Source organism: Hydra vulgaris, chromosome 14 (assembly GCF_038396675.1).
Source record: "Hydra vulgaris chromosome 14, alternate assembly HydraT2T_AEP".
In the NCBI taxonomy this organism is placed as follows: Eukaryota; Metazoa; Cnidaria; class Hydrozoa; order Anthoathecata; family Hydridae; genus Hydra; species Hydra vulgaris.
Genome location: NC_088933.1, coordinates 39982501 through 40004454, shown reverse-complemented (window position 1 = coordinate 40004454; position 21954 = coordinate 39982501). Strand labels below are relative to the sequence as shown.

General features: G+C 28.0%; 1 protein-coding gene across 2 annotated transcripts in view; it reads right to left on the bottom strand.

The window, feature by feature from the left end:
* Positions 1–21954, bottom strand: part of LOC100211475 (2-aminoadipate transaminase) — an 81395-nt gene that overhangs the window by 1140 nt on the left and 58301 nt on the right. The window contains exons 9-10 of one of the 2 annotated variants that reach the window (XM_065818488.1): positions 21127–21175; positions 6777–6828 (exon numbers count right to left, since the gene is read on the bottom strand). In XM_065818488.1, coding sequence (XP_065674560.1) covers positions 6777–6828; positions 21127–21175 — 101 coding nt within the window. The remainder of the gene's footprint in view (positions 1–6776; positions 6829–21126; positions 21176–21954) is intronic. The other variant, XM_065818489.1, reaches the window with a different exon arrangement.

Below are 21954 nucleotides of genomic sequence, written 5' to 3'. Positions count from 1 at the left end.
ATTTTCTTATTCTCTCTTTATTGGAATATGTTGTCATATTTGGGCTTATTCTTCTAATAGTGTTTTCTCTATTAAAATTCAAGACACATAGTAAATGTAGTTAAACTTGTTTAAGTCACAAAGCCTCTGTTAGGATCTGGTAAGGTTGCTTCTCTTTATCGTGCTCATCATTTTCATAACCTCGATTCCATTCTCTACATCTACAAACTTTTACAATTCCATTCTCTACATCTAAACATTTATACAAATTTATATCCTTTCTAACAGTATTAAAAAACCAGCCAACATATGACTGGGGCTAATTCTTCTTAACATGCCCTTTCTCTTATAGACAAGGTTCAAGTTGTAAATGTAGCTAGACCTGGTCTATCTGCCAAGCTTGATTCCTTCTCCGATTGTTGTTAGGCCACATCTGGTGTTGTTAGGCCACATCTCTTTTCTGCAAGTACTTTAATAGTTGCTGCTCAAACTATCTCTAGCTTCATCAACCAAAACTCTTTCTCGCTTGACTTGTCAGTCAACAAAGTTGCATCTCTTTACAGTCTTTATCTGTCCCTTTATGCTCTATTTACCTTTGTTATTCTAGTTTTTTTTTCACTCGCATAAATGCTTTGGAATTCCCTTCTATTTTCATGTTTTCCAGACTAATACAATCTAAAACTTCTCAGGTCTATTGTCAACCGCTTCCTTGCTCTTTAACATTCTTTGTTTTATAGTAACTCTCAATTTAATAGTGGTTGTTTGCAGCCTTGTTGGAAGAATTAGTTTAAAATAAAAATTAATATTTTATGATAATATAACTTAATAAAATTTAATCAAGTTTTTACTTGAACAAGCATGCTCAAAAAAAGTAAGAAATATTGTTATTACATTACATATTTCTTACTTTTTTTGAGCATGCTTGTTCAAATAATATTACATAATGCAGCTCTTTTTAAAAATACATCATGAGAATTTAATCCATACATCTAAAACATATTAAAAAAATCTAGCTACTTATATATGAGGTCCCAGCGCACAGTGCCTCAAAGAGGTAGAAATTGTTTATCTTATCAAAAGACAACATATTTTACATGTTTTTAGGATATCTCTGAGTCAAGGAATTCATTTTTGATGTTAAAAAATACATCTGTTTATGTCCTCCAACAACATGTAACATGCTGAATATAGCATATAAGAAAAGGGTGCATATAAGAGAAGGATACACAATATACATTAATTTATGGAGTCAGTGTATTCATTTTCGAGATTAAAAATAACATTAGATTTTTCTGACCGTTATGCTAAAAGCTGGATAGTAAGTATTAGGGTCAACCTATGTGTCTTTAACATACAATGTGTCTACTTTTAGGTGTTGAGGTGAAGGGATGCATTTTTAGGAATAAAAACAATATGTTACAAGCTGATTTTGAATAATTATACCAATTTACATAGTTAACAGAAATGTATTTACATAGCTACATAGTTAACTGAACATATTTTCAGTATGATAAAATTAATATATGTTATACAATTTTTTTCATTATTTTTCATCTTCTATACTTATTAAGTTCAAAAGTTGAGTCTTTAATTAAAAAAAAAAAAAAAATACAAAAAAATTCACAAATGAGTTTCTTATTTGAAAAGATGCAGAACTTCATCTGGTAAAGATTTTCCATCAATCATTTCCAATCATCATCTTGGGCTTGATGACACTTGAGATTATTTGATCACATTCAGATTAGCAGGTGGTGGTATTGATTCATCACATTCAGATTAGCAGGTGGTGGTATTGATTCATCACATTCAGCCTACTGATTTTGGATGGGTGATAAAGTTTTGCACTCAGTATTTCTTTATTTTAAATGGCTCAGAGAAAGTTTCACTAGGTAATTTAAACTTTGTTGCGACCTGGCTACCAAGATCTAGCATCTTGTGTACAGAAGGGAGGTATTTTATTCTATCCATAATGGTTGACAAAGTATCCTGAAGTCTCATTGCAGAAATAACATGTCTAGGTCCAAAATCCAGAACTAAGAGTTAAGAGCACAGGTCCTAATCTTGTAATTTTGTAACGTAAATTTCTAAATTCCAGTATTTTCTGAAAATAATTTAAATTCTTTAATGCTCTCCGAGCAGTGTTTTTATCTTCTTTTTTTCTATATTAAGCTATAGTACATCAACAACTAAAATTAATTTAATCCTGAACTTTGCTGTAATTAACTTTTTTCTAACTTAGATGGATACTTTCTCCTTGGCTGAACTGGCTTGATCTAACTTTTTTAGTATATAACCTAAATATAGAAAATACTAAAAGTATTTTCTACATTTAGGTTACATACTAACCTAAATGTAGAAAATTCTCTTTCTCTTTTCAAATATTTTAAGAATATTAAAATATTACTTTTAAAATATTTATAGAAAATAGAAAGAGAAGCAACAATACAATCATGTGATAATGGTTGGTGGTTGGCTGCAAGAGCAGATCCAATTATGCGTACAATACAATTTTGCACCTTGTCTAAAAGAGAAAGTGTATCATTAGAAGATCTGCCTAAGATATGGCAACAGTATTCCATACAAGGACAGATTTGAGATTTATAGAGATAAAGTATAGAATTCTGAGTAAGAAAGTGGCAAGCACAATAAAGAGATGCAACCTTAGCAGATGCTAATTTTGAAATCAATTTGATATATGTTTTCCAAGAACAATCAAAAGTAATAGTTAATCCTAGAAAATGAAGGGTAGATGATTTATCAAGTACATTACCGTTCATAAGTATAGGAAGATCTAGACAATTTTTTTTGGCTAATTGCAATAACAATTAGCCAAAAAAAATTGAGTTTTATCTGTATTGAAGTTCGCCAGCCACTGTGAGCCCCATGCTGTAGCAGAAGTGAGATCCTTTTCAATCTCAAATGCCCCATCCAAGCAATTAGAGAGTGTTTGCTTCTTATCAAGACAAGAATAAAAGGTAGTATCATCAGCGAACAATGCCACCTTAGATCTAAGAATTTCTCTGAGATCATTAATGTAAATTAAAAAAAGTATAAGGCCAAGGATAGAACCTTGAGGAACCACTAAAGTTACAGGAGATAAAGAAGAGTGCTGTCCATCGAGGACAACTTTTATACTGCAGCTAGTTAGGAAGGATTCAATAATCTTAAAGATGTTACCCGATAGACTGTAAGAGGAGAGCTTATGGAGAAGACCAGCATGCCAAACTTTATTAAACTCTCCAGAATTTTTGAAAATAGGGATAACAGATGCCATTTTCCAGTAGGCTGGAAAACAAGTCCCATTTAGCTGTAAGGTAGTTATAAATACTGATCTGATCAATAGACTCCTAGTTTCCAGTGACCCTGTCATTTCATCACTGCATAAATCAACATTATACTGAACAAATAATTAAACATTTCCTACAGATGTTTTACAATTACTTAAACAATCATCAAATGATATTATTTTTCTATAAGTTTTTGATGTAATTTTAAATTGAAAATGTTTTCTCACACTATTTTTTGTTTTTATTATTGCTAAAACATTAATTACCTAAATATTTAATAGTTATTCAAAATAAGAGGGTTGAAAAACAGAATAAGGTTATTCAATCAATTTACCCCATTGTAACTAAGGAAATTATTTGGTACCTAAGCAATATAAGCATCCATTAGCAACTAAATAAAAAAAACATCACTTATATAAGAAGCGCAACCTCATAATGGTACTCATGCCAATTTTAGTGAATATAGCACTCCTAAAATATCTGCAAATACCAAAATTAGGTTGTTGCTAAGCAAAAGGTATCCATACTCCTGAGTTTGTTAAGCAAAGGTATCCATAGCAACAAAATAAAAAAAATAACACTTTCATAAGAAGCACAGACATCATATTAGTACTCACGCTAATTTTAGTGAATTTAATCCTAATATTAATTTAGTTATGAATTTTGTCCAGTAAAAATAAATTCTGGCTCACTGTGCAGTGGTTTGAAAGTACAAAACATTTTAATTTTATTTTTATAGAGTCACATTGACATAAACTTAAAAAATAAACTTTAAAAAATACTATATTAATATTTTTTTGTACCCCAAAAAGACAAGCCAAATTATGAAAATAGGTATTTTCATGTGGCTTGTTTTTTTGCACCAGACAAAAGGAATAATTGGTTCCACCTATATTTTACCTTTGATTGTAAACATTTAAACAAAACTATTTCAAGAATGTTTTAGGCTTTTAAGCCAAATTTTTTCAAATTTGTTATCTTAAATTTGATGTCTTAAAAAACAATAGTCAGCCTACAGCCAGTAAATTTACTCTGGAAAAAGAAACAAGAAACATTTTAAAATTAATATGAGCAGTTTTATTAAAAGATTCTTTGCTAATTAGTCTAATAATTCTTAATAAGCCTTAAATTCTTAATAAGTCTTAAACAATTCAATTAATAATAATAATAATATATATATATATATATATATATATATATATATATATATATATATATATATATATATATATATATATATACATGCAGTGGGTTGCCAAATTATTAGGGACACTTTACTTTTAAGTAATTTTAAAGTTTAAGTAATTTTTTGCAAGCAAATAAATTGTTTCTTAATAATTTATTTTATGTATTCTAGTTACTAATTTAACTATAATTGTTTTTAAACTGTGGCAATTGTGTCAGTTCACCCTATCTGTCAAAAAGTTAGGTTATCACTCAATTAGCTGTCAACTGTTGAAAAGTGTGGTTGAAGTAAGTTAAAAATTGATTTCAATTATTTATTTTTGGAACAATTTTTTGCAAGTTTTTCGAGTTCAGAACTATTGACACCTAAGCATTGGTTCAATTAGCTATAGTTAATAATTTATTATTAATTTTAATGCATAAATCCTGACTTGTAAACATTCTCACCTCTCATTGATTTTTTTAGTATGGGCAAGTCTCCAGACTTAACCCTAAAAAAGAGTAGGGAAGTAAAAACCTCACTTCTTCATTATACTCATTCTCAGAGAGAGATAGCAGCAATTGCAAGTGTTTCAAAGTCAGTAGTGAGTCAAATTAAAAGAAAAAAATGATACAAATATGCCTCTAGAACCAGACTGTGCTGGCAAAAGTGGCAGAAAAAGGATCACTACTCCGTGTTGTGACCGTAAAATTAGAGATGTCTTAAAAACCGAAAAATTACTTAAAAAGTAAAGTGTCCCTAATAATTTGGCAACCCACTGTATATAAAAAATAAACATATTTAGTTTCAGTAAGATTGTTAATTAAATTTTTTGTCAATCAATCTTGAATCTTATCACTTTTTTATGGCAGCTTGAGACTTGTAGAGGCTGAAAAACAAACAAAAACTTAAGTTGTAAAACTGCTTGTTGCAAATGTTTCGATACTTCTAAATTGATAAATGACAACACTCTGACTGAGACCCTCTATTTAACATCTTCTTGGACTATCACTCACCACTGACCTCTCATACAATCAATTGCAAAGTTAGCACTAGCTAAGATAGCTTTATTGTGCTCATGATTTTCTTACTTCTGATCCCATTCTCTTACTCTTTCTTTAATGGAATACTATTGTTATATTTGGGCCTATTCTTCTTATAGTGTTATTTCTTATTCCATTAAATTTTATTATTTAACTAAATCTCACAAGACTTGCTATTCCACTGTAACTTAAACATTGAAATCTTCCTTCATCATTAAAACACTTATTAAGTACATCAATAAATACAAATCTAAAATCTTTTCTTAAATGTTAACGATTTAGAATTCTCTCTCATCTTCATGTTTCCCTGACTCAAACAATTTACAGTTTTTCAAGTCTTCTGTCAATCATTTTTTTGCTCTTTGACAACAAGTTGGCCTCAGAACCAATAAATGAGTTTTAGAACTCTCAATAGAAGATACTAGAACTAGAGTTTTAGAACTTTCAATAGGAGATACTAGAAAGAGTAACATTTAAGTTTTGTCACTCACAAAGAGGCAAAAACAAAAACTATATAAATAAAGTCATGTATAAAGTCAAGAAGATCAAGCCAAGAAGGTTCTAGATCCTTAGATCCCTAGAAGATCAAAGTCCTAGAATAAAACAAAATTAAACACAGGTTTACATCTATGCCAACCTATTAGATAAAAAAAAAGGTGCAACACTGATCAAAACAAATTTTCTGCAACAACAAATAAAATGCTTATTTTGGACAGATTCTAACTGCACCCAGCATCACAGTCTTGTTCTTTTTTTCAAGACACCATTTTTTACTTTAAAAACATTTCAACATGAATATTTTCAAACTTCATTTTTATTTCACCGTTAAAGTCTTAGCCTAGAGGGTTTTCACAAGAATGTAATGCTGGATGCAATTGAAATCTGCCCAAGATAAACAATTTTATCAAACCGTACTCTAGCTTTTACTTAATCCCAAAGACAGAAGGGCATTTTAAGTTAATTTTTCCTAGCAAATCCTACATGGTAGAAGAACATGTAGCAGGATATACTAGATATCCTGCTGAGTGTGTGTGTGTGTATATATATATAGATATGTATATGTATATATATATGTATGTATATGTATATACATACATACAGATTTTGATTATTATTTTGGTCATAATTTGTATTTTTCTTCTTTTTTCCAAAAAAAACAAAAATCAAAATGTCAGCAAAAAAAAGTTGACAAATATGTTATATTAGATACAGTACATACATCATGAAAAATGAAACATGAAGAATACATAAGTACAGTACATATATCATAAATTTCCCTTGAAAAAAACTTAAAAAAATTACTTGCTGCCTTCCACAAAGTCAACACCTTTAGCATTACATGCTTCACGCAAATCTAAACAAAAATTTTTATCATACTCGGCTTATTATGCTTGTACACACACACACACACACACACACACACACACACACACACACACACACACACACACACACACACACACACACACACAAACACACACACACAAATGAAGAATACAGGTGTAAGTATCTGTATTCTTTATGTAAACAGATATTAGAAAATACATAAAAATAAAAGAAACGGTATCATTTAGAAATGGTACCTTTAGTTTTACTATTTATTAGTTTACTTATCTATTAAATCTTTCTTGCTAACATATAATGTTGTTATTGTTAAAACATGACATTTTCAAATTTTATCTTCAAATAAGAAACATTTTTATAAACAGAGTTTAAGCTTATTTAATTTAATTCAAAAATAATAACCAATTAATACAAAATAAAATTTTAACAGCATGGTGCCTATATAAACGTTTATAGATATACAGCTTTCAACATTAGCTTCAATTCTTGAAACATTAGCTTCACAGCTTCCAACATTAGCTTCACAACTTCCAACATTGGCTTCACAACTTCCATTATTAGCTTCACAGCTTCAAACATTAGCTTCACAGCTTCAAACATTAGCTTCACAGTTTCCAACATCAGCTTCACAACTTCAAACATTAGCTTCACAGCTTTCAATAGTAATAGAAGTTCTTCTACAAATTATTTATAGCAATCAATCAATGGCAATCTGCACCAATCGCTTATAATTAATACTTAATTTAACGCTGCTGCTGTTACCCATTCGTGCGCCTTTGACTCAGAGTTTTTACCATACTTGGCCTTTTAATATTCCTCTTTATATTTTTGACCATTTGATAATGTATTCTTAAATCTTCATAACCTGTTAATATCTGCTTAACCAGTAATAAGATCAAAAACTTTGCTTCATCAGCTTAATTGGTAATAAGATTGAAAACGTTTTAATTGGATGCTTCTGTAGTAAAGGATAAAACTTATGTTATTTTTAAATGAGTATAGTAACTTTTAAAATCAGGTCATTTATTTCATTCATGCATTTTAATAATAACACAATTCAACTCCTTTGTCAATTGTATTTAAGGTATATTAATCTGTAATATTTATTTTTAAAAATTAGAAGACGATGACAACTCTAAAAGACAATGCTCTTTTCAAAGGTCAAAACATCAAAACGCCAAACTCTTCATAAAGTTAGTGTTTATCTCCAAAACCCTTGCATCTCACACAGTCAATGTTAATCTATGAAAATCTGCTTTTATAATATAAAAAACTAGGTCTTTTGATCGTTTATTTTTTTAAAGTTGTTAAATATTTATTACGAGTTATATCATTGAACAAATCTTACAAAAATAAGGTTGTATTTTATAAATGTTTCTAATTTATATATTTTTCTTATTTTATATATTTAGTTATATTTATATGTTATTTATTATGTGTTTATATGTGTTAAGGTTATATGGGTTTATATTTTGTAAGTGTATAAATATCTTTTATATATGAAGTGTTTCTATGTTTGTAATGTGTTATAATGCTATGTGTTTATAGTTTGTAAGTGGTTATTATGTTGTTTGCATGGTTGCAAATTGAAGATTTGAAATGGTTGCAAATTTGTGACTTGGCTTAGTTTACAGCAAGAGTGTTGACCATGCTAGTCAAGTGGTGTACTTTGCTATAATGTTGTGTACTTTGCTATAATGTTATTATAATGTTATGTACTTTGCTATAATGTTGTGACTTGGCTTTGTTGAGAGCAAGAATGTTGTCTGTGCCAGTAAAGTGGTGTACTGCCATGATGAAACGCATAAATTAATGTATTCATAAAATGTGTTGAAAAAATATTGAAAAAATGTGTTTAAAAGAAAGGGTAAAAAGATATATAGTTTTTTTATACCTAAAATTTTTTTAATATTTATAATTTTAAATAAATTTTGTTGAAAAGATATATACTCTGTTCTTTTTTGTTAACAATTTTTGCTTTTGACGATAAATAAATTTTGTTAAAAAAAAAGGCTTCCTTTTTACTAATAGCTCTTACCTATTTAAACATTTAAGAGTTTCAATTTCCTTCATTAAATATGTTTAAGTTAAATTTTTTTAATAAAAAGGTATACAAAGTGTTATAACATAAGTTTAAACAAAGCATACAAAGTGTTATAACATAAGTTTAAACAAAGCATACAAAGTGTTATGACATAAATTTAAACAAAGCATACAAAGTGTTATAACAAGTTTATATGTTTATAAAGATTTTCTATTATTAGTTATCTATTTACTTATTTATTGCAAATCTTGCATTGAATGCATTTCAAAGTAATGAAAGGGTTTTTATGATGGATGATTACATTTTACTGTTTAATGCTAGCAGTAATTGCTGAGGAGACAGGCCTTATAATTTTTTTAATTTGCTTTATTTATGAGTTCTTATATGTAAAAAATTTATTATTTTGATAATAATTAATAACAACTACCTTAAATATATAACATTACTCAGTTAAAAAGATTATGTCAATTTATTTATAATTTAGTTTATTTATAATTTAGTTTAAGTTCTTGATAAAAAAATGTTATCTTTACAAATTGCTATACTATTTTAAAACATCTAATTTAAATGACTAATAGTAAAAGTAAATAAATAGTTTATTAAATTATCCTCTGTATTATTTGCTTATGCTTTATTTTAGATAAGTTTAAGAAAGAAAACTCAAACTTCAACTTTTATTATATTAGGCATCATTTTTACATACTCCTTTGATGCTTAATTATGTCTGATAATTTAAGAAGTGAAATTATTAGACTTCATTGAAATAAAAGAAACAAGGCTAGGCAAGATGATTTGAACCGCCGCCGAAATAAAAGAGATGCGCCTTGGCAAGCTGAGATAAAAAGCCATCAAAATGAAAGAGATTAGCCCAGGCAAGCTGAAATAAACCGTAAATTAAAAATAATTTTCTTTTATTTATATTTTATTTCTCTTTTATTTATTTTTTGTAAGTATTATCTCAGCCGATAGTTGTATTTATATACATATTTTTTTCAGACTCAACATGGGAAGAATTCAAGTCATATCACTCCGGGTCCTCTATCCCAGAGGGCCTTCTATCGCTGGTGTAGGTATGGGAGCACCATCCTTCCTTTAGATGGAGGGATGGCACCCCATACAGCACAAGGGAAAGAGAGGATGCTGGGAGGAGAAGACGTGGTTCAAAAGTTGTAAATTACTTCACATTATAGAGAAATTTACAACTTTTGAGCTACTTTTCAGGGTTTTTTTTGTAATATTTTTTAAATATATTTTTGTTTATTATTTTTTGTATTGTTTTGTGTTGTTTGGTCTTAAATGTGAGAAAAATGAAAAGTAAGTTTCTCATCCATTTATTCACATTTTTGAGTTTTAAAATAAATTAATTGACTACATAAAACGTTAATTTGTAATTAATGTGTAATAAGTGTTTAAAATAATTTTATTCCATTTTTAGGTCGAGTTCCTTCTCTTATGGCTGATTTTTGAAAATTTTCCTACAGAGAATTTTCCTACAGAGAATAATTAAGAAATGTTCTGTTTGTTGTTGATCGTTTTCTAAAAGCTATAAAAAAGTTACGTTAATCTTCATAGCATTCACTAAAATCTATAGAATAATGAAACAATCAAATCATTTAAGTTGCTTTTATATTTACTTTTGATATCTTTTATGTTCAATATGTTTTTTCGTCATTTTTTTTTATCAAAATTTTTTTTTATTTTATCTCAAGAAAAACGTTTTTTGTTTCTCACATAAACTTTTATATTTTTTCTCTTTGAAAAATTTTAGTATGGATGTATTGCCATTTTCGCTTTGATTTTATATTATTCTGTTATTTTATATGTGAATGGAATACATTGATACTTTAATCACTTAGGTGATTACAGACCTAGATATTTCCATTCTCGTTAAGAATGTTTTTGTACCGAGATTCGGTACAGATAATAGCTATAATAATTTAACAATTCGCAAAACCCGCTACTAAAAACAGCTTAATTCAAAGAATATGTTATGAGTTGCAGAAAAGTTTTTATAAGAAATGCCAAACAAATAAAACTAAATTATATGACATAACTAGGATCCATGACCAGTTTCTGTGTCTTCCTTTGTTTTATAAAGAAGTCTTAATGAGAGGCCTTAAAAATATTGATCAATAAAAAATTTTATTACAGCCTTAAAATTAATCATTGCCACCAAAAACACTGAAATGTTACGCAAATGTTATCTCTGTTAAAGATACTTTAGTTATGTAAACGATATTAAAGTAAATTGTTAACTAAAAGTCTAGAATTTTAGATCGATTTAATTTGCTGTAAACTATGATTTATTGAAGTAAAGAGCAAATTAAGTATAGATATAGTCAGTTGTGGAAGTTAGTTATCATTGTACCGGTTTTGACAGCACTTTGTAAAGAATAACAACTTTTTAATTTTATTTTTTAAAAAGTGTATCAGTATTTTTTTTTTACCTCAGGAAAAATGTTTTTTATTTCTCCTCAAATTTTATATTTTTTTCTCTTAGAAATTGTTACTACATACAAATTGATTTATTACAGAAAAGTTTCTATAAAATAAAATCAAACCAATAGAGCTAACTTATTGGACATAACTAGGAACCGTGACCTGTTCTCTGTGTCCACTTTTGTATTTTAAATAAATTTTATTAAGGGTTTAAAAATTTGTTTATAATTCTCTTGGTTAAAACCTTAAGATTCTTAAAACACCGGAAGAAATATAACGTAACTGTAATCTATGTTAAAATTAAATAATTATAGTTTTGAAGAATAGTAAATTTATTGTTAACCAAAAGCCAAGAGTTTAAAATTATTTGATTTTCTGCTGTTTATTAAAGTTCATTGATTGATGTAAGAAGACCAAATTAAAAACAAGTTTAGATATAGTCGAGTGTGGAACAGATTTACTATGCCCGTATCGTACGCGTCATGACAGCAAGTATTAAAAATTACCTTGAAAAAATTAGAGGATATTCAGATGATTGTTGTGAATGTTTTTGTTGTGAATGCTTTATATCCTTTTGTTTTTGAATGCTTTATATCCTTATATATTATATTTCTTTATATCCTTCAGCCAATATTGTTGTTGTTAGTGACTTAAATGCTCATCACACTAAATGGCTTGGCTCTAGTGTCAGTGACTCTGCAGGCATTAAAGCCCACAACTTTTGCTTTTCTCAATCACCAACAAAAATAGTCAACTTTCCAAATCGCTTTGCAGACAATCCAAATCATTTATCTTCTCCATTTGACTTAACGGGTGATGCGGAATTTATCGGACAAATCCTAATTTCATTATTTGAGCATAATAATTAGTTTTTGTGGCTTATCTTTGATTTTATCACAAAAACTGATTATTTTTTGTGCATAATAATCAGTTTTTGTGGTAAAATGAGGTTAAATGCAGCTGAACGAGAATCTTTTCGAAAGCGACTAAAAATGTTTATTGTAAATAAACTTAATATAAAAAAAAAAAAAATAGTAAATCATTTTGAAAAGGAAGGATTTGCTCGAAGTACAATATATGATAACCTAAAAAGACTTGAAACTGTTCAATCGTTTTCTGATAGAAAGCACCCTGGTCGTCCGACATCTTGGACTAGAGAAAAGAAAGCCGAATTAACGAGGCTTGTCAACAATCGAAAAGGGGTCAGTCAGATAAAAGTAGGTATTAAATTCGGTGTAAATCAATCGACAATTGGTCGTCAGTTAAAAAAAATGAATATTAAATATAGAAAACGTGAAAAGACTCCAAAATACACTACAGAACAACAAATAAATCCAAAGAAAAAAAGCAGGAAACTAGTTAACCAACTCTATAACACAAAATCGCTTCTAGTCATCGATGACGAAAAATACTTTTGTTTTGCAGGGGACAACATGCCTGGAAATTCTGGATACTAAACAAACAACAAAAAGACATGCCCAGAGAGTGTTCGTTTTATAGGAAAAGAGAAATTTCCAAAAAAATTATCAATGTGGATAGCCATATCTGACCGTGGTATGTCCGAGCCATTGTTTCGCACTTCCAAGGCTGTAGCGATCAATTCATCAATCTATATTAGTGAATGTTTAGAAAAACGACTTCTTCCATTTATTCACAAGTATCATGGAGACTTTAACTATTTATTTTGGCCAGATTTAGCAAGTTCTCATTATTCTAAAGATTCTCTAAATTGGATGGACCAATATGTCTATTACGTTGATAAAGAATCCAATCCCCCAAATGTGTCTCAAGCACAACCAATTGAAAATTTTTGGGGACATTTGGCACAGAAGGTTTACGAGGGAGATTAGCAAGCTTCAACAGAGCAAGTTTTTATTGATCGCATTAAACTAAAACTACAAGAAATTGATTTAAACTTTATACAGTCGCATATGAAAGGCGTCAGAGCAAAATTGAGATCAATTGCAGATGGTGGTGTTTTTTCATATAAAAAATAATATATTTTTATTAAAAGATAAATGCTTTATTTAAAAAAAATATAATAGTAGTTTTTTTTTTTATTTATAAATAAGTTATTGACATTTTTATTTTGTCCGATAACTTCCGCATCGTTATGTATTGTTTTTGATCTTGGTCAGTGCTCAGTTTCTCCACATTCGCCCTTGCTTTTAGTGAGATCAAACCATGATCAGGTGCTTCTGATCATGGTTTGATCTCACTAAAACTATAATCTCATTCTTCTTCATCATCAGAATCCCCTGGGATTCTGATGATGAAAAAGAATGAGATAATATACATAAAAATCCCCACCTGGGACTCTTTCCGTGATTTTCTTCATAATGGCCCTTGGGTAGAAATCTTTCGCATTCTTGCTTACAAATGTTCTTCTTATGTAACTTTCTGGATTATAGCTGGCATGAAATCTCTTATTCCCTCTCAACAATTCCAAGTCAAGCCTCACTTTTCTTCATGGTTTTCCTCTCATTGTGTTGCTGCAATTTTCAATCAAAACCATAGCTTTATATCTATCAGCAAAACAATTCTCAAGAATCAATTGTAAAATGAATTTGTCTAACGCCAAAGACCGCTAATCTCAGTTCACAAAATCCCATATTTCATCTGAAATATTAGACTCTCGTGATTTTGGCTCGTCTAACTACTGTCCCATTAGTCTTACTATCATGAGCAAGGTTTTTGAGTCTTTAACTAACAAACACTTAATCTCCCATCTTGAATCTAAAAACTTACTTTCTGATCATCGATATGGATTTTGATCTTCTTATTCTACTGCTGATTTGTTAAAGGTAATAACTGACAAGTTTTACCGTGCATTAGTTAGATGTGGAGAAGATAAGGCTGTCACTTTAGACATTTCTAAAGCTTTTGATAAAGTTTGGCATGCTGGTCTTCTCCATAAGATCTCTTCTTCTGGTGTATCAGGTAACATCTTCAAGGTTATCGAATCCTTCCTTACCAATTGCAGTATAAAAGTTGTCCTAGATAGACAGCACTTTTTTTCATATCCTGTAACATCAGGGATTCCTCAAGGTTCTATTCTTGACCCTATACTTTTTTTAATTCACATTAACGATCTCCCAGAAATTCTCAGATTTAAGGTGGCATTGTTCGCTGATGATACTACCATTTGTTCTTGTTTTGAAAGAAGCCAACACTCTCTGATCGCTTGGAGGGGGCATTTGAGATTGAAAAAGATCTCAATTCTGCTACAGCTTGGGACTCTCAGTGGCTGGTGAATTTTAACTAAGATAAAACTCAGTTTTTTTTCAGCTAATTTTGTTTTCTCAATAACCTAGATAATTATTTTAATATAATTTAATTCAATTAAAACTTAATACATTTATTTAAAATATAACTATTAATTTTAAATTATTTATCAATTATAATATAAAAGATAATTATATTTTTTAAACATAATATTAATTTTATCAAATTATATTAAAATGTAATTTTTATATAATTTAATATAATTAAAATATCAACTAATAATGTTATCATAATAATCAAGATCTTCTTACATTTATGAGCGGTAATGTACTCAATGAGTGATCTACACTTCTTCCTCTTCTGCAAAATTAGCATTTGCTAAGGTTGCATCTTTTTGTTGTGCTCACCACTTTCTTACTCAAGATTCTATTCTTCTTTACAAATCTCAAATTTATCCTTGTATGGAATACAGTTGACATATGGAAGGTGGATCTTCCAATGATTTCCTTTCTCTTTTAGACAAGGTGCAAAAACACATTGTAAACATAGTTGGACCTACTCTTGCAGTCAACCTCCAACTATTATCACATTGTCGTAATGTTGCTTCTTTTTTTCTTTTCTATAAATACTTTAATGAGCCCTGCTCTAAAGAGCTAGCACCTCTTATGTCATCTACTAAAATTCATTCTTTGGTTATTCATCATTCAAATAAGTATTATCCTTTTACTGTGACTGTTTCTAAGTGCTCCAAAATTTTTTATTTGTTTAGTAATTTTCCTCGAACATCAGTTTTTTGGAATTTGCTTTGTTCATCTTGTTTTCCTGATTCATATATTTTGCAATCTTTTAAGTCATCTGTTAATCTGTTAGTAGTTGCTTGCAGCCTTGTTGGAAGTAAAGATGTTGAAAAAAAAAAAAAATGTGATCGAATACATTTGATGAAGTTAAGAAACTCTTGATCAAAGCTGGATTCGCTAATGAATGAATGAATATCCCAAAAAATCTTTTACATTTAATTTTTATCATTGTTTTATTGATATTGAGTCATTCTGTGTGAAACCACCTAGTTTTATGAAAGTGACTACCACCTCAGATTTGCTTTAAGTTTTGATCATCTGCTGATTTTATGAAGAAAAAATATCACAACTAAAAAATTTCAGTTCAAAATTTATGATTAAATTAATATGATTTATAATCAGAAAAATTTGAGAGGAACTTACAGTAGATTTTTTTTAGATTTTTGAAAGACAATGTAAATAAAAAAAAATTATAACCTAAAATTTTGTAAAAGTGATGTAAACTATATTTACTTCTACAAACTATTTTCAATTTTAATTTTACCTAAAATAAATATAATCAGTTTTCCTTTTAAAGATATAAGCAGTGTCTCAACTTAATTTATTCATATAATGGATATGATTTTGGAATATGTTTTAGTTTTATTTTGTGCATAAAATAAAATCATATTTTATTGTAGAATGGCAGAAGGAATAAAAATAAAAGACAATGTGAACACTGAAGTTTAAGTTTTCAAAGGGTAATATACACTTTTAAACCAATTGAGGATTTATGTTTTCACCATGAAAAGCCTATATTTCTAGATATTAGCACTTCAGAAATACTGTTGTAATCCAATTTCAGTCCACAAGATAAAAATATAACTGGATTATGTAAAGTTAACAGATCAACAGCAAGTCAACCTAAGAGCAAACCTTAACTAACCTTAGCAAGTCAACTTGAGAGTCAAAAAAGTGTGTACTAACTGTATGAATAAATTTTGAACAAAATACAGAAGTTACTCAGGATGATGTTGCTAAAGAAGTAGAATACAGTCATTCAGACCTTGATAAGACAGCTTTAAATAAGAGTGTGTCTTTATTAGAAATATCTCCTTTCAAAAATTTAAATAATCATGATAAATTAAGAAATAGAAAGCAAAAAGTTGAAAAACTAGAAACTATGCCACACCTAATATAATAGGATATGGACCCAGAAGATATAATATTAGAAAAACAGCAAAAAATAATCAAACTGTAATCTAAGACAATTTTTTAGACTTTTTTTTTTTAAAGAAAAGAATAAGTAAAAGAGAAAATAAGTTTTAAGGAAGATAAAGTAACTAACATTAACTTCTAATAGTCATTCAGTTTCAAAAAACTTGCAAAATATTTTTAATTATTTCTGTGTGTATAAATAATGTAAAAGCTCATAAATAAAAAAAATTCCTTAATATTAGTTTATTTAAAGGAACTTCATAAGGAGTTTAAAAAGTTATAACCTGAACACAAAGTAGGATTCAGTAAGTTCTGTGAATTTACTGAATCCTACTTTAAAGCCAGAAGTAGTGCATCTCTATTGACAGTAGTGGAAACCACTTGGTTTTTGTATATTTTTACTGTTAAAATGCTAAGTTAATGTTTAGCTAAAAGCCATTTGATATATTATTAAGATTTGATGAATGTATTTGTTTGCAATAAAGTTAGTCAAAGCTGCATGTTTCATCTATGTTTTAACTGTAAAATAAATTTGAAAACCTACTTGGAAAAAGTGTTTGATAAGAATAACTTTGTTTTTGATAATCACATACAAGCAATGGGTGTCAACATTGGTTGTCAACTATCTGAACTGTACTTGTCACAGTCAAAGCAAGAATTATTGAATTTATAGAAACTAGTGAAACTTTACATGATCTTTGTCACCGTCATTTTTTCAAAGAAGTACAACCCTCTCACACCTGTCCTATTCTTAGGGATTTTGCAGAGAACTATAATTTTCTTGTGATGTACAAGGGTTTTACTAGCAAGCTGCTTTAGCTACCTTATATCCTAGGCCTTGCTACAAGATTATGATTAACGGAAAATGTGTTAAGCATGTATATTTAACTCAACTTATAAATCTAGTTTACTAAAAGTTAAAATATTTCAAGTTAACAAATCCACAGTTTATTAAAAAATTAAAAATTTAAGAAAAAACTAAAATTAACAAGAATAAAAAAAATGTGCATGAGGCATAGTGGGATGGCAAGCCATTTCATAAGCTCTTTTTAACAAATTTCATGTTGAATTATTTGCAGATTTTTTTTTGACGTCAATATTTGTGAACAGAAACTGATGGAAATAACTAAAATATCAAAAACTGATGGAAATATAATAAGTATATACAATTTCTTAATAGATCATAATTCAGCACTTTTAAATCTCAAAAATGTAAAATGTTTTAATCTATTAATTTGTTTAAATTTGTCATAATTCAGCACTTTTATATCTCAAAAATGTAAAATATTTTTAATTTTATTAATTTGTTTAAATTTGTCTATTTTTCCAAACATTTTCATTGTAATAACAAATTTGCAATAAACATTGCAATAAACATTGCAATAAACAAATAAAAAAAACTATCAAAAACTAAACTATCAAAAATGAGGTATTACCGCTGTTTTTCAAATCGAATTTCTGTGGGCCATACTTAGTAAATGTCGAGAACCACTATCTTTTTTAATAAAACTTGTTACATTTATATAATGTAAAGCTGCATTTTTTACTGCTCCTTTAGTATTGGTAAGACTTTATTAAGTGCACATACTTTCCTTTCTTTTCAGCAGCTTCTGCACAAAAAATTTCTGATACACTCTACTTTTTAAAAAACTTTTGTTTCAATAATTAATGTATCAGAAATGTAAAGTGACTCTGTTTCTATTTGGAATGTTACTCATTTAAATTAGAATAAAATTTCAAAGATTAGAAACTAAATTTGTTGAAATCCATAGTAAATATATGATCCCTTAAAATGAAAAACCCATATGAAAATACAACTACCATCATCTAGAAATTTATGAAAGCACTATATAGTAAACACATTGCCATAATCTTCTATTTTTTAAAATTAAATCCAAGAAGTAAATATAATAAATATATGAATACATCTATGTAATGCATGCATATATATTTATATAAATTCATATGTTGGTTTGTTTATGTATGCATATTATGTAGCTAACTCATTGGCTTTACTTGTACTTAACTTTTTTAATTATATAATTACATTTATTTGTACATTAGTAAACGAGGCATACACTTCTTACACATAATGTTCGTGGTTCGAACCCTACCACTATACAACTTTATATTAGTTTTCTTTTAAACACCACTGTTCTTATATTTGCTTTTCTTTTAAATACAACTGCTCATACATTTCTTTTATATACATACTTTTATATACATATTTCATTTCTCATACATTTGCCGCTGCTCATACATTTGTCGCTGCTCATATATTTGCTTTGTAACCATTTATCTTTTCATATTTGTATAAAAAATCTTTCTGTAGTATGTTTTTGAGTGATGCGCATCTTTTCACATTCAGATTTCTTATACCATTTAAGCTTCTCAGTGTTTTTTAACTAAGGTGCACACACATAAACACATAGTTTTTAAGCTTTAATTAGGCCATGCTGTTTACACATTTTTCACATAGCCTTAATTGTTTTATATTACTTTTCTATTCCTATACATTTTTTACCCCAATCTTTTAGCGCTTTGTAATTTTAGATACCTGTTGCTTTTTAATATTTGGCTCAGTGTGCTTAGTTCTACTTTCCACCACTCTTTTGGTCTATTATGTTATTGGTGAAATAATTATTAATAATATATCTTTGCTTGAATTTTGTGCTTTTATACTGGACATCTGTCCAATATCTTTTAATAGATTTTTGCTAAGTCGTATTCTAATATACTCTTGTCTTCTTCTTTTCTGAGGCTCCAACGGCTCTATGTGTTCCACCAAAGTAAATGGTTTTCGAGACCAATTTTCGAGACCAATTGCGAATGATAAATAGTATATGTATTGCAAAAAAAAAAAAAATCTTTTAAAATACTAAATTTAACAACCACCCTAAAAATACAAAAATAAAAACGGTATGCAAATTATTAAATTATTATTATTTTTTTAATTTTTTCTATTTAAACTTATTTTAATTTCTTATTTTGTTATTTTTGCTTTCTTTGTTTTCGAAGCTTAGTAATTTTCCGCAAAGTATTGAAACAATTAATATAATAAAACTTGCAAACAGCTATGACTAAGTTGTCTAAAATAAAAAATTTATGCGTGGACAAGAGCGTCTCCTGGAAAGGCTTGTAATATGCCGAATTAAACTTTATGCGCCATTAAATGATAGTCCAACTTATTGTAATATTTTACTTCAAATTAAAGAAAATTTTTAGCAGCCAAATCGTCTTTCTTTTTTTTCTAAATGCGACACAAATCAACGTTTCTTGCCAGGTGAAAAAATAAAAAATATAAAATTATTTAGTGAAAAAGTTACTTGCTAGTTGTGAGCAATGCAACTGTTCCTCACTCAACGCAGAAACATCAAAAAAAAGAACCAAATTGCATGTAAAAATTGTTTAAAAATAAAACAATTATGCTAAATATTGTCTTTTTTTTATAGTTGTTCCATTACAATTGTTGGTAATATATTTTCATTTATTTTATAACAAATTTACAATTTTACAGTGGTTCAAAAAAAAAAAAAAAACTGCCAAGAATTTTTTTTAACAATTAGGCTTTAATAAAATTTTCACTGACTGCTCATTAAATTATTATTTCTATTCATTATATATTCTAAATTCTAATCATTGTTCATTGTGTTAAAAAGCAACTTTGAAATAAAAAAATCTTGAACAAAAGGAGCAGAAAGAACTAGTCAACAAGTAGCAATTAAAAATCTAATTCTCACACCACATGTGTAAGAATTGGATTTGCACTAAGGTAAAGTATCCCATATCAATTTAGCATTTTAATGGTAAAAACATACACAAACCACCCAAAGTGGCTTTCACAACCATCAAAACGTAAACATTATGAACTTGTAAATTAATTTTTTGAATATTTTTAAAAACATTCTAGTCTTTTAATTTGCATTTTTGTGGCTTTTTAAAATAAACATAAAATTTAATTAGTTTCCTCAATTAAACTAATGCGTTTTGTTGTAATCTAACCTTAATTTTTTCCATTAAATTTTTTTTTTGTTAAATCACCTCCCCAAGGCCCAGAAGGCCAATACAGAAGAGGAGGTTACTTAATTGTAGTTCTATCCTCTCATACTCTATAACTCCAAAACACGAACCTTGACAAACAAGGCCGCTGCGCAGAGAAATAAGTTGAGCGAGGTACAACCAGGGATGTTGCGGGGATCTAACTCGGAACCTCTCGCTTATGAAGTGAGTGCTCTATCACTACACCACTACCACATACCAAAGTATACCAATATAATACCAAAAATACCAAAGAAAAATATAAAAAATACCAAAAACAAAAAAAAAAAAACAAAAAAAAATACCAAAAACAAGCTAATTACTTTTTTTTACCACAAACTGTATATTTAATGCTATATAACTATGTATATATATATATATATATATATATATACATATATATATATATATATATATATATATATATATATAAATATATATATATATAAATACACATATCTAATAATAGAATACTTAATACAATAAAAGATTTATATGTACTATGGGTTAAATAACCTTAATGGTTAGTGAGTTTTAATATTATTATTATTAATTATGAGAAAATAACCTTTTGACTTGATGTTTTTAGGAAGTTCAATCCATAAAAAAAATGAGCACTAAAATATATATAATAAAGTTTGTACAATAATAGTAATAATTATATATATATATATATATATATATATATATATATATATATATATATATATATATATATATATATATATATATATATATATATATATATATATATATATATATACACACAAAAAAATCAAAAAAGTAAGGAAAACACATACTAAACTCCATAACTCTTTTTTTTAACTTAAAAAATATATAAACAAAAAAGTTATTCAAAAATATCATTTTATCATACTATACTATAGTTTTAAAGTTGTAAGGGTTGTATAAACTTGTTTTGACACTTATTTACAGTCCTGTTGTGTAGCGTTAAAAATCGCAACGTATATCCATATTTAAGAACTTTGATAATGTTATAGTGCATTTTTTTAACATACTTTACCTGGTTGTTAATAATCATTTTTACTTTTTTTCTTACATCATCGATTGTGTCAATTTATTTCTTGTTTTTAAGGATTGGATTTTTTGTTACAACCATCACGGTTACGATCATCATAACAGAAATACAAACATAAAAATGCTTGTAAAACTTCAAGTAAAAACTATGAAACTCAGCATATAATAATGCAAATATGTGTTGAATACAAGCACCAAATGATTTTTATTTTTACCATGGCGTTTGCTGCATTAGGTCTGACAAAGTTGTTTTGTTCAAAAGTGGTAAAAAGTAAACGTTGCAACCGCCATACTTTAATGCTGTAAGTTTTACATACTATATTATATTATATGATAGTATTTCACATTTCTTGAAAGT